The sequence below is a fragment of the Triturus cristatus genome, chromosome 11 (genome assembly GCF_964204655.1).
Source record: "Triturus cristatus chromosome 11, aTriCri1.1, whole genome shotgun sequence".
Classification (NCBI taxonomy): Eukaryota; Metazoa; Chordata; class Amphibia; order Caudata; family Salamandridae; genus Triturus; species Triturus cristatus.
This window is the reverse complement of record NC_140594.1, coordinates 670,731,317-670,746,422: the sequence shown is the minus strand read 5'-3', so window position 1 is coordinate 670,746,422 and position 15,106 is coordinate 670,731,317. Positions and strand designations below refer to the sequence as shown.

The following is a 15,106-nucleotide window of genomic DNA, read 5'->3' as shown; positions in this document are numbered from 1 at the left end:
CCCTTCAACCCAACATCTGTAAAACCAAGATACCTTAGATTTGAGAAAAGAATCCCAGTTCTAACCTTCCCACCCGGACTCCATGGATCTTTGACCAGATCAATCTTCAGAATGATATGGTCTAGATTCTCAGAATATTGTATTATTTTCATCTTAACAATTCAACATGTTCCTTGAGGCTATGGAGGGATTCTTACTGGATCCATAGTAAATTCCAGATTGGACTACAGGAATGCTTCTATTTTAGTGTTGTGAAAAACGGAATAAGCAAGGCACCGACACCTCTTACAAGGCCTTCAGTGGAGAGAAATTCTAGTTCATTTCCCCGCTGAGATTTCCACTGCAAGAGACAGAACGTTATGGAACCTAAGAGGGAGCTGAAAGAGCAGCCATCCTGATCTTGGAAAAAAACAAAGTTCAAAATTAAAATAAAGGCGGCTTTGTTCTGTACCCTCTCTGGCAACACTGTGAAGACTGGGTTTCAAGGTATTTTGTGGTAAAAGCTTTACAAGTATTTTAACAAACTGAATTAAAATCAATTTTTCATTTCACAAAGATATTAACTTAACTGTATTACTCGACATCATTCAACATTATAATTACAATTGAAGTATAAAACCCAATGGAATTAAGTGAAAAAGGAAAGGTTATGGTGGAGTTAGGGTTGATGAAGTGAAATTAAAAAGTTAAGATGCTATATTAATCTTATGTCCCACCTCCTAGATACACTCTTAAAACATACCTTAATTCAGGAATACAACTTAATATTACACAGTCTACAATGTCACTAATTAAATTAATAATGGATTACATAAGTATGGAATTCCATTCTTAAATGTCAAAAAGCATAGACCATCACCATGGAATATTCAAAGTACAATTGTTTACTGGCATACGAGTAGGTCATATTGCAGGACAGCACCTCATGACAATAAAACAAATTTAGGAATAATGTCCCCAATGTGAGACACTTTCACAAAATACCAAAACCACAGAGAGGTAAAGCAACAACTTTTCAATTATTATTTAAATTCAAGTCTCAATCCATCAACTGATCACTTACCGACCGGTTCATATCGTCTGTACACATTCTTTTCACCTTTCACACACTATCCCGGCATTGATAGTCCGTTTTACCAAAACCTTTTTCATTTCCCTCCCTCATTCTTTGGTAAGTTGAACCCACAAGTTTTAGAATGTGTAGCACAGCATCTGAATAATTCTCTATTGGAAGGAAAACTTTCCATGGCATAGACACATGCTATGGTTATGATGTTGCTAAAAAAAACACTAACTTTGATAACTCCAACTGGTCGAATTTCAGACCCATTTCCCTTCTTCCAATACTGACCAAGATCCCAGAAAAACATAAATAAGCAACTCATATCATTTATTGACTCAAATGTTCTCCTGCACTTGTCCCAATCAGGTTTCAGAGCTGGCCATAGTACAAAGGCAGCCTTACTTGGCATCACAGAAAATCGTAAAGCTCAGGTAGACAAAGGCGGCGTCACTGCTTTGATTTTATTGGACTTGAGTGCCACCTTTGACACAGTTAATCACAACTTTCTGTTGCAAAACGACTAGAAAAAACAGATGTAGGGGGCACCGCTTTGTGTTGGTTGAAGTATTTTCTGCAACACGGTGCTTATCAAGTGCATACAAAACAGCATTGTTCACAGATCTATCCACTATAATGTGGTGTACCGCAGGATTCCACTCTCAGCCCAACTATATTTAATATATATATGTACATCCTCTGGCTGATATTACAGAGAGCTGCAGTCCGACACCCTTCTCATACAGTGACGACACCCAGATCGTTGTGTCTGTCAGCTCAACAACAAAAACAAACAAAAAACAGAATGCGGGCGTCTTAATCATCAGATTGTCAAAAGTGCTGGCCTGGATGAATATTAACCCCTTCCCTGCTCATGACGGAACCGTTCCGTCATGAGCCACGGTTGTCGTGTGCTCATGACGGAACGGTTCCGTCATGACAATCCTGCCGGCGGCCGCTCCGCCTGCGCGGCGCTGTTTCCCCGCCTGTGCGGGGCGACAACGCAAATGGGCGGAGTCATGACGGAACCGTTCCGTCATGAGCACAGCTCAACTGTGGCTCATGACGGAGCGGCTCCGTCATGAGCACAGGCCCGCCGCGCTGCCCCCCTGCCCCCCCCAGCGCTGCAGCGGAATGTCCGCAGCAGCGAAGGGGTTAACCACCTCAAAGTGAACAGTGATAAGACCAGGATTTTGGTAGTGGGTCACTAGCCCCAACTTTGGGGGCCCCATCTGTGGCCAATAACTCGGGACATGTCCTACCCCAGCACCAGCTGTAAATCTGGGAATCTGGTTAGAGAACCTGCTTACACTGGACACCCAGATAACCAAGGTAGCGGCCACCTGCTTTTGAATACTTAAATGGCTAGATTCTCAGCTGCCTTCCAACTTCAGCACAAAGAACAGGGATACAATACTTGAACCTCTCAAGCTTAGATTACGGCAACATTCTCTATCTAGGCATTACAAAGGGGGCACTTAAGCGACTGCAGAAAGTCCAAAATTCTGCCCCAGACTTCTTCTAAAGCCGACCAAACTTACATCCAAATCCAAGCCTCTGCACAAGCCCCACTGGCTACCGGTCAAGAAACAAATTTATGTTAAAGCATTATACTATATGTACAAACTATTGTTGAATAAGGATTCTCAGTATCTCAGACACCTCGCTCCCTATGCTCTAGCACAGGGTTACTCATAGTACGGCCCGCGGGCCGCTGGCGGCCCGCCCGGCCTTCATTGGCGGCCCGCGGACCTTGATCGATTACAGTACACTTCCTTGGAGGAAGCAGGGAAGATGGCCGCAGGAGCAAACGTTGTGAATACGCTTTAATACGTATTCACAACGTTTCCTCCTGCGGCCATCGTCTCTGCTTACTGCTTGCCTCCGATTGGCCTGCCTGCCTCTGACGTCACACGAAGCTCGGGCCCTTTAAAAGTCAGCTGTAACTAGCGCTAGTTACAGTTGAATTTTAAAGGACCTTTTGGTGAGCTTCCTGTGTCCCTGTTGTCACGACGTCCTTCCAGCCCGCAGCCCCGGAGAACCTTCACAGCAGCGCCTGCACAGGTATGTTTTTTTATCTTTATTCTTTTGTGAAAGGTTCACACTAATTTTAGTTTCCCATCGCGCGAGACCTGGGATACGAACTTGCAATGAACTTGCTTTTTAATATAGCGAAGCCATGCGACCTGGAACATTTGGCATGTATATTTTCCTGCTGCGAACAGCTCTTAAAGACTCTGATGAATTGGATTAGCATTCTAATCACTATCGTGAAGTACCACTGACTTTAATTTTGTCTTGTAAGATTGAGATACAATATGTCAGGCTTGCATGCTTCGTAAGCACAGCTATGTACATTTGGTCCATATGGCTCCTGCGCACAGCCTCCCCAAGTCCCTATAAATTAAACTGTGAGCGCATGCCCCGGTGACGGCCTCTAAGCCTCAGAGTCTTCCCTCTCTTTCGGTCTCGCTCCTCAGTTAGTGAAAACCAAGACTTCAGGAAACTCATTACCTTCTCTTTCCTCCTTTCCTTTATTTGCTCCCCTGTGAAATGGATCCAAAAAAGAAAACATTTTTGCTGGAAACGTCTTTTTCTGACACCAGTGCAGCCTCGGGTTGGAGAGGAATAAAACATTCCAAATGTAAAAAATAAATAACTAAATAAAGCAAGACCGAGTGGTTGCAAGGTGGCCAGATTGATTTATTTACACCTAAACACATTAGCGCCACTTTACAGTGTTTGCCAGTGAAGTGATACTTTTGTTTTCTCCCCTCTTTAAACAACATTGTTTTCCCTGTGTGGGAAAGTGCACCTTGCCTGGAGGTACTGAAATACCTGCTTGATGGGTGAATTGGAAAACAAAATGTATACAGCGTCTGTGTGTTTACGAATGTGGTCTTTTTAAGCCATACCGCCTATGTTTTGAAAGGATAGAGGCAATGGGCACTGAAACGGGTCCTTTCTGGGCCCTGTATTCATGGCCTTACCTTTTCATGCGAAAGCACTCACTGCTTACATTTCACATGCTTTACTTAATCTTGCATTCACTATGAGTGTTTGCTTTCTCTAGGATGTTAATTTTTATTAGGCAGCATATTGTTCTTGTCAAGTGCGTAGTTAGAATTGAGTCACATCCAGGTGTTTATAGGGGGTCAGTGCACTGCAAGTTTCTCTAAGTGGGGCAGTATGGTGATCAGTGGGGGAGAGGATTTGGTGCTATGGTCAGAACTGCTTAAGTGGAACTGGTGAACCAGGTTCAGCCTTCCTGACCAGGCTCCCAGACCACTCTCCTGAGGGAGCACATTCCCGTGCTAGACCTAAGAAGGCGCCGCAAAATCTTAAAAGCCCTGGTGTCTTAGCACCAGCAGGTGGACCCTAGTGGTGGTAAGTGTTGATTAACCTTGAAGGCCTGTCCACCACGATCCATGAAGTTCACCTCCAGTCTTGGGGACAGACCTATGAAGCAGCACACCATAGAGTGGCAGTGACTCTGTCACTGAGGTCACAGGACCCTTGAGCAGGGTGGCTCCAGGGCAATGCGACCGCACGGGGCGCTAACTTCAGGTGGGGGCGTCGTGTTTGTAAGTAGAATATGGTTTTAAAAGCATTTGCTGCCTCCTTCCTGGCCTCCAACATTTTTGGGCAACAATAAAAATGTCTTGCTAATTCCAGTGATTAATGTTCTTAGTAGAGAGAGATGGTGTTTTGTCTAGTGCAGGGTTACTCATAGTACTTGCAAACTAGGATATTTTCTCATGCATGTTTAAACTGCTCTTGTGGGGAAAGGGGTGAGAAGTACTGATGACAGAAACTGCATACCATACTAATCCCCACCTGAAACCAGGGCCCTCCCTTGTCCACTGCAGGGGCCTGCGTTCTACCTCATGATCACACGTTCAAATCCCGGCGGGTCCTGCCCTTCATCCATCTGAGGTCGATAAAATGAGTTGGGTAGCAACAACCATCTGTTATTTAGCGCCAAGTTACCTGCGCATGAACGTGGGCTTTTAGATACGTGTGTGCATGCCATTTATTTCAAATACCTATTGAGTGACATGTGCAGGTTTACCCATTATGTTGTATGTTTAAACAAAACATTACTTTGATGTTGCTCACAAATCTGTTGCGATTAGTGGTGTTGGTCCATCGGTCGTGACGCAGTATCGGTCGTGGGGTGTGTCAGTTTATCAGTCGTAGGGTGTTGTCGGGCGGAAAATCCGATTCCTCCGCAATGGCCTACAGTCCAGTTTCCAAGCCTTGCAAACGACCCAGATCGATCCAGAGCGAACACAGGACCTTCCAGGAAGCATGGGAAGAAGAGTACTTGTTTGTGGAATGCCCAAATGAAAAAGCCACTTGTTTGCTTTGCAAAGAGAAAGTAAATGTGCTAAAGAGGTATAATCTGGAACGGCACTACAAAACGCGGCACTCTGGATACACTGCAAACTTTCAACTGAACTCCAAACTGCGTTCTGCGAAGGTGGCATCACTAAAGGAAGCCCTTCTATCCCAACAAAAGCTCTTTCTGTGCCAGATGAAAGAATCCGAGGCAGTAACCGAGGCATCCTTCCAAATTTGTTACTTACTTGCCAAACATAAAAAGCCATTTGCAGAAGCAGAGCTGGTTAAGAAGAGTTTTCTCTCGGCAGCAGACATTTTATTTGCCAACTATCCTAATAAATCAAACATTATGAAGGAAATCGGTGCATTGCAACTGTCAGATTCCACATGCACACGTCGAATCGAGTCAATGGGTGACAATGTTCTAGCACAGGTCATCAATGCAGTCAAGCTGTCCCTTTTCATTAGCATTGGTGTGGATGAGTCAACAGATGTAGGTGATGTGGCACAGTTAATGATTTGGGTGAGGTATTTGGAACAAGGAATCATTCCAAAGGAAGAGCTTCTCTGCCTTTTCCATTGCATGGTCACACAAGAGGAGAGGATGTATTGGCCAGCATGTGTCATTTCTTTGAATCTCATCACCTGCCATTGAACAATCTTGTAAGTGTCACTACAGATGGGGCACCATCCATGATTGGACATGAGAAGGGCTTTGTATCTCTGTTAAGCAAAAAACTTCAATCATCCACTTTAATTGATTATCATTGTATAATCCATCAGGAAGCATTATGCGCGAAAATAAAACAAGGGCAACTAAAATGATGTTATGAAGCAAGTCGTTAAAATTGTTAATTATATTCGAGCAAAAGCACTCAACCACAGACTTTTTAAATTATTGCTGAGGGATGCGGAAAGTGAATATGCAGATATGTTGTTGCATACTGAGGTTAGGTGGTTGAGCAAAGGTAGAGTGCTAGAAAGATTTATTAGTTTGCTTCCAGAAATTGAACAATTTGTAATCAGCCGAGGGCAGTCCTTCCCAGAATTATATGACTTGCAATGGCTCACCATGCTCCATTTTCTGTGTGACATCTTCTCACATTTAAACGCACTTCAAGGTAGACAGAAACTTGTGTCCTCAATGATGAGTGCCATATACTCCTTCGAAAGTAACCTCGAGGTGTTCCGAGAGCAGATGAACGATGGTGATCTCACACACTTTCCTAAGTTGCAGGCTTTAACACAGAGGGTTGAAAAAGCTCAGGAAATGTTGTTCAGTCTCAATCTGTGTACTTATCTGGAGGAAATGTCTGGGGACATTAAGAGGCGATTTTCTCAGTTCAGAGTTCTCACCCCATTTTTCAGGCTTGTAGAAAATCCATGGATGGTTAGTGCAAGGAATCTTGAAGCTGTTGAACTTCTTGGTTTAAAAAGGGCACAAGCTGAGATGGAACTAATTGACATGCAATTCAGCTCTGTGCTGGAGTCCTCTTTCTTGGGGAAGGAACCAGAAGATTTCTGGCAAAGTGTGCCACCTGAAAAATTCCCTCTTCTTTTTACCTTGGCACAGAGAATACTTTGCATGTTTGGCTCCACATTTGTATGCGAGTATTCCTTTTCTACAATGGGTGCTATAAAAAATAAACTAAGAAACAAACTGACTGATGCACATCTGGATCACCTCATGAGACTTGCACTCTCTGAAAAGGTTCCAGAATCCAAGAAGTTAATTGCGGACATGAAATGTAAAATTAGTGGATAAACTCTGTGCCTTGGGAAAGACTTTCCCCCCATTATGTTTGCCTTTGTACTTGCTGTTCTACTTTCACTAAATCCCTTCAAATAAAAATGTATTATCAAAATGTGCTCTTTGTAGTTGCATCTGATTGTGAAATACAGCATTGTCTAATGTTTTGAAAGGTTTTTTTTTTACTCTAGCTCCGCCCCCCACTGATCCTGCCCCCACTGACTCCACCCCTACCAGTGCAGCCCTCGGCCACTAACCACACTGTAATTTTGGCCCCAGACAGAACGTTTGTGAGCACCCCTGCTCTAGCAGTTCCAACTTTCCCTTAGTTCCTAGAGTAAGAAGAGAATGTTAAGAGGGCTGTGCGTTCTCCTACCTAGGTACCAAGCTGTGGAACGAGATTCCAGTTTCCAGTGTTGCTGAGATCTTCTTGTAAGCATTTTTCGTAAAAAGCTAAAATCAGAACAAACATCTCATTATCACTCCAAGGAAAGTACAAGGGCATAGCGCTGGGAAACCCACTGCATGTAGCTGTGCGCTTTATGAAATAATAATAATAAGTACTAATATCATTTTTTTCCAGAATAGCTCTTTCAGTGAAGTACCACTGACTAAGGATTATCATGAACACATAGCTTAGAGCCACTAAAAATCAATTATTTATGAAAGGCCAGTAGCTCATGAAATCAGACAAAAATAATATTGGAACCAACTGGTCTTACCTACAGACATGGCATATTCCCTGAAGAACGGACACCTGAACCAGAAGGGTAGGATGTGAAGATGTGCTTTCAGACCTGGGAAGAGTTCTTTAAAGCCGGTATAGTTTGTACAGAAGTTTCCAAATGCTCCAGCAACGAGCACTCCATGAGGGTGAAAGCCAAACAGATAATTGAATTTTGGATCCAGGTCAGCGGTTTTAATAATCTGAAAATCACAAAAATAAACATGAGCAATATAACTTCGAGGAATGTAGCAGTTACTTAAATGAACAGAAAAGCACAGACATAACAACAAAAGCAGTTTTTTTTAATTTGAATAATTTCTATTTTCAAAAACAAGAATAGTATTAATGCCTTAACAATACATAGGGTACAAAATCATGGCATTAAAAAAATGGCACAAAACTAATGACAAAGGCGAAACCAAAGACCGAATGAGTAGCAGGTCAGAGAAGCAACTAGGCTAATGGAGATGAATGGTTTTAAAATACTGAATAAATGTTTATAAACAGTAAAAATAAAATATACACATGGAAATTACAGCAAAAAGGTAAAGAAAGTATATGTACGCAAGCAGATCAAAAATATGAAAAAAGTGAACAGAGAAAGTTAGCTGGCACATGGCAATGCTAAGATGTTGGAGTCAGAACCCACGGAATTCACAGCCCAGATAATTCAACAATAGTCATAGAACTTAGTAACCCACCACCATTTTTTTACTCTCTCATAGATAGCCCTAATTATGGATCAGGAGGTTGCCCCAGCAAGGGGAGAGAGTGAGACTAAGTTCAAAAGGCAATAGGATTTGAGCTGGTACGTGGGACCTTCTGTCTGGCCTCACCCCAATCCTCTATGAGCATAATTAACAGTTATTAGTATACCTTTGGTAACAGAGAGATTAGTTTTCACAACTCTGTGGTTATATTTAAGTAGGAGTTTCCATATGAAGAAGGTCTTTGTTTCATGATTAACTTTGGAGCCATTTGTTGATTCTTCATGAAACTTCCCCCCCCTCAAAAAAAAATCATCCATCTCAGCATATTTCCTGGAAAGATTCACGGTGATAAGTCACGCAGGGTCCAAGAAAAAAGGGTCATAAAACATTGCCTTTTTAGGTTAATTTCGATAGGAAACTTTGCTCACCGATACAGAAAAAAAAGTTTGCACACAAAGCTTGGCAAAAAAAAAACCTTACTCAAAAACCCTGGTTTTCCTTATTTAGTGTAAATCTGTGCAGCTGTTTGAGAAATGTTTGTTTAAAGAAGTGTTTGAGGTGGTAATGAAGGGGCTAGAAAGTTTGGTAAACCTGGACTGCTGGTATTGCGGGACCAAAATAAAAATAAAATAAAAAGGACCCTTTTGGGTACCGCGGGACTAGGACTACTCCCACGGTACCAACAAATGTGACTGACTGGCCTCAGCTACAAAAACAAAACGCTGCAGACACCATCACAGGACTAGAGGATTTTTTTAACCCCGTACAGTAGCTGGGTAGGCACAAGCTGTTCCCAAGCATATATATGTACCGCCTATCTTTCAGTAACAATAGTGAAGATCTAGGGGGAATATATATATATTTTATTTTTTCCCCACCACCTTCACTTTCGTTACTGGAAGACAGGTGGCATAATACAGCTTCGTAGCAAAGGTAAATAATCTGTATTTTATACTTCCAATTATTTAATTTCTTACGTGCAAAAAGAGGATATGGCCAACACATCTCAGCTTCTCTGCCTTTTACTGGACCATACAGTCCCCTTGCACTAGAGATTCATTTCAAGGGCTTTTGCACCTACAAACCTCCCATCTACAAAAGACAGCTCATTTAATTATCTTGTGACGGAACAACATGGGGGCAATTTTGTTTAGCGGGAGCACTTTTTAGGACAAAATGCTAGGCTTTTCCATGAATGTGTATATACATTCTCATACGTTAGTACAAATACATTAGCAACGTGATAACCATGTGTTCAGGTCATCCATTTTTCCCATATATTCATATGGTTTTCCACATTTTTCATTTTTCCATGTAAAGTACCCAATCATCCATTTTTTTTAGTCAATTCAATATTTCTTCCCACACTTTCTCAAAGTACCACATGCATTTTAACAATATAATCCAGGTCGGACCCATTTTATCTTGCCATTTAGGTCTGCATATCTTGTGGAAGAATTCTTCCAGTCCGATTTTTAATTCAGTTCAGGTGTTCTGTCCAACCTCCTCAAAGTGCCACATGCAGTTCATCTATTTAATCTAGTCCTAGTCTGTTTTCCTCTTGAACCTTATATAAAAGCATGATGATGTATTATATTTTAGTTCATTTAATGTGGATATCTTTTATAGGTCATATAAAGTGCTTTTTCCTGTGGTCAGCAGTGCCAGCTCCTTAGTCACCAACAATATCTCCTTTTTAAAGATGCTTAAAGAGTTCTGCATCCTTATTGTGACCGCAGGGTTCCTTTGCTCCCATTCTTATAATCCTTCTCAACTCCGCTTTCTGCAATTTTACCTTGCAATTGTCTCCACTTCTTAACTTTGCAATATGTTGGATTCAAAAGTAACTCAGAACTGATGTATTCCCAGCATGCCTTTCGCAAAATTGTTTAGCAATCAGGTAACTGAAGTCCTTATTTTTTATGGCTCTTTGATGTTGTAGGATTCTTAATGGCACTTTATTCGTTGTACTTCCTACATATTGTTTCTTGCATGGACACTAGAGTTCATAAACTACTTGATCTGTCTTGCATGTTATGTGATCCATGATTTTTCCTGTTCCATTTGCTAGTTTAAAGGTAGTTGTATTTACTCCATGTTTCCATGCCTTGCACTTCAAACACTTCCAGAATCCATTCCTCTTGTTTTTCATTAACCAGTGATGTGTCTCCTTTTGTACTGGTGGTAGTTTACTGGAAGTTAGATCTAGCTATACATTTTCACTGGAAAAAACAAACAAAAGTAAAGTGACGTTAGTTAGATGAAGAAATCAGTTAAAACATGCAGTTTCAAATGTACAAAACCACTTTAATTCACGCGTTCTAATTATCTCAAGTAACTATAGCTGGTGCCTTAAGGTAACTAACTTGCACTCTGCAATACACAGTGTGATCTTAAATGATGTTATTTCAAATGTCGCATTGATTTTATCAATTATGTCATAGAACATGTCATGAGTGGTGTAATATGTGCGGTAATTAACAGTGCATGGAGAGGGCATGTGTTATAGTTGCTTGAGATAACAATGCCTGGTGAATCTCACTGCTTTTGTATGTTTAAAATGGCATGTTTTAACGGAGATCTTCACCTAGCTATGCCACTTTAACCTTTGTTTTTTTCAGTGAGTTTCAATTTTATTTTTTAACTTAGTGATAAATTATTACCTTTTGGAAAGCCACCCCCACTGCGGAGAAAATGTAGCCGCATGCAGCAGTGGGGGAGTTGGTTGGTTGGCTAGGGCCTAGACTACAGCTAGTCCCTGTATCCAACCCTCCCTCAGCACAGCCTTTGGCAGTGCCAAGCCCTGTGGCCAATCAACCTCCCCCCACCCACAGGCAGCCAAATACCCGCAGCTCATGGCTTTGGCCATGCGCGGCATGGGTTTTGACGCAGAGCATGGTCTGCGGCCGTGCCCTGCAGTCAGCTCCCACAGGCACCCATCTGCCTTGTGCCGGGGTGGGACCTCAGCCTCTGAGCAGCAAATACCATTAATATATTTCCCTACCTAGTAACACTTTAATAAAGTGGAAATTGGTAAGGAACAACAATAAAACCTTTTTTTACCTATATCTAAGGCCCTAACCAAGAACACCGCCAAAGTCTGGTAAAAACTACATGGCTGTGTTTTACTTGAGTAAATTCAGCCATTAGTCAACCATATACTGTGTTGTGATAGGAATGTACTTGGTATACTGCAAAGTTACCACGGTATACCGTGGCACAATGTAAAACTAAATGTTTGGTCACTTAAAACTTTAATAGTACTTCACCAACTCAGACCAAATACCCCAAATTACCCTTTCACACCATAATATATATTCCTGCCGCATTTCCTCTACATCAGTTAAGCCACTTTCACACTAGGTCTCTTTATACTACACTGCACGGTACTCCAATACACTCTGCTATTTGACTCTACGTGACTCCACACTATCCTACGCCACACGGCTCCAAGCTATTCCACTCTACCACTCTTCGCAACTCTAGTCTATGATATTCCACTCTATGACACTCCAGGCTACTTCACGTTAAGATATTACACACAATGGCACTGCACTGCTGTAATACTAAACAGGATGATCTAGACACCATAAACTATATATATTTGTCTGGCCCAGTAAACTGCACCTGCCCTCCGTTGTCTTTGGATTGCCCTGGGCCCTCCTACCTCCCCTACTTTGTCAGCATGCTGTCCCTGCACACTTCCAAACCTCAAAAGAACAAGGTTAAGGAAAATATAGTGTGCTATCAGTCCCGGACACAAGTATGAACTTAAGGTCCACAAAAACATTCTTACTTACTTAATTGACTCTTTCGTTCTTCATGGTAAGCTTGCTGCTTCAACCCCTTATGGTCTGTTGTGTTGCCTTTGATACCCTTCAAGGTGAGTTTACAACCCCAATGCCTGCCCTTTGAGGACCCTGCCTCCCCTGATCCCCAAGCCTTCCTTATGTGGTACCTGGATCCCTTGCTGCCCCATACCCATCCCACCTGTTCTCCATGGTCTGCTGTGTTGCCCTCTGAGGCCAGCCGGATACTCCTGGACCTGCCGGCATGCCATGTGCTGCCCTATCTCCTCCCACCTGTCCTCCGTGGTCTGTTATGCTGCCCTTGCCCACTTCTCACTGGTGTCTCCGGTCAGTTGAGCGCTCCCCTGCCCCTTCCTGTTGCCCTCCGTGATCAGCTTGCTGCCCCTGGACCCCCAGTCTTCCCACTGCAGTCCGTGACCCAGGCAACTTTCCCTCTGTGGTCCCCTGTGCTGCCCCTGTCCTGGGTGCATTCACTAAATATGGTTCACAAAATAATATTAAATAAATCACTGAAAAGAAAATTCATGTTAAAGGACATTACAGTTAGGCATGGTAAAATGAAAACTTACTTTACAAAAAACCTAGAACCTCACTGAGAAAACCAAAAGGCTACAGTGAATTTATTAAGAGGTGTTAAAATGAGAAGACCTAGGGGCCGATTAAAATTCGCCACAGACGGCCCGAGCCGCATCGTAATGGGCCAGTCGGATTCCTTTTCGACCACCTCATTTTGTTGGAGGAGGTCAGAAAGGAATGCGACCGTCATTGTGGTTGGTTTCTGATGGGCTTGGAATGTAGCAAGTAATCAAGGGTGGGCCTTTCCGCCCTTGAGATTACAATGTTTCCAGTTGGAGGTTGAGGGGGCACCATGATCCCTGCATCTTATGGCCAGCATGTTGAGGTGCCTGCCATGTGGTGCAGGGATGAACCACATCTCCCATTTCACTATGGGAGCATGCATTATGGAGGGCATGCTTGCTCCCATACTAAAATGTAGGAATGCGGCCGTACATTGTTCGGTCGCATCCTAATAAAGCGGTCGGGACCGCCGACTGGGTGTCGGTTGGTCCCATGACCGATGCAGTGAGAGGTGGAAGTGATTCCGTCCGACATCGGAACGAGGGCCCAAATGTTTAAAAACAACAAATACAAAAACAGAAATTTGCCAGTTATAGATCCGAGAGATAATTCTAACTTCCTACCCGGCCATGTACTGCTTTTTGACCTCACATATTATGTCACACATGACCTGTTAAACAGCTGCAGTTTGTTAATTGGGGGTGCAGAGGTGTGACCCGGTTGGTTTGCCCCATATTAAACGTTTACTGAATTCACTGTTCCCCGTTTCTTTTTTGCCACAGTGTGTGCCATGGCCCGGGCAAACGTTGCCTTACAGGAAGAGTGAGGGGTGGGGGCTGGGAGGGTGCTTGAGAGTGATTGACAGGTCAGGTGACAGGTCACCTTAGTATGAAGTGCACATGTTGGGTTGGACAGGTGCCTTGCTCCGACCAGCCCGACATGCACACTTGAACCCTCACCTACCTGCACATTGTAGGGAGCCTGGGGGATTGCTGCCACAGCCCCCAAGTCTCCTTTGGAGCGCTGGCAATGCCTAACCATATCAACCGTCACACTGCCCTCATGCTGCTTCCTAACAAACAGCAAAGGAGCAGCATCTAGATCGGCTCAGGAGTCACAGGGGTGGGATGGTGGCCTGAGCTCAGAGCTGGTGGTCACAAGTTCGACGCACGAGTGGAGGTACGATGCACCTAACGACGAGTGTTTTTCTCACTGTATCTCTATGTATCCGAGACAGTCCAGACTGGGACCAAACATTGAGTGAGTGTGTGACCGAGTCATTAAATAAAATAACTTTAGCTCAGTGGTGAACATATTGATCCAGAGAAGCAGTCAAGTGGACTCAGTAAGAATTCCTTTTCCGCGACCATGCTGCCACTCATGCCCTACTCTCAATGAAGATGAATAAATCAAATTGGGGAGTTACACGCCAAAGATAACCCCTGCTCACCCCCTTGGTAGCTTTGCACGAGCAGGCAGGCTTATCCCGGAGGCAATGTGTAAAGCATTTGCGCGCACACACACAGCAACAACATCCCAGGCACACTACAAAAGGAACTCCACACAAGGTTATATCAAAAATAGCCTTGGTATTCTCATAACACATTAGAATAGTAATCACACAATATACACTGTGCCAACTGGCACTGGGCAATATTTACAGGGGATTATATACACATGACAGGGCCACATGGACCACTGTCAGAACCATCACAAAGCGAACTTAGTAAAAGTAAAACAGATCATAAACGTACAACCAGCAACCACTGGTAATCACTGTACTCAGCATCGCCCTGTAACATAAACTACATTATGCAATTCTCTCAGAAGTCTAAACGCATTAGACCCTAACCTCCTAAGTAGAACTACATTAGGGGGATAAATCACACACTGGAACATAATCTCACTAGCATAAACCATGATATGCAAAACAACCTCATAGTCATAAAACACATTTAGAGGTATAATATAGGGTGCATAAAACATAGTAAATACATTACATTTCCTAGCACCACATAATCACATTAGGGAGTAGGCCTCACTAGCCCAGATAAAGTGCACGCAGCACCTTACCAACTGACCCCAGGCCAACAGGCCTCTCACAGGGGCTCAAATGCCCTCGGTCCC

General features: G+C 43.1%; 1 protein-coding gene across 1 annotated transcript in view; it reads right to left on the bottom strand.

Annotated features, from left to right (window-relative positions):
* MOGAT1 (monoacylglycerol O-acyltransferase 1) overlaps positions 1–15,106 on the bottom strand; it is a 163,407-nt gene that overhangs the window by 21,806 nt on the left and 126,495 nt on the right. Inside the window, exon 3 of the mRNA XM_085634266.1 lies at positions 7,877–8,081. Within this exon, the coding sequence (XP_085490392.1) occupies positions 7,877–8,081 (205 nt within the window). The remainder of the gene's footprint in view (positions 1–7,876; positions 8,082–15,106) is intronic.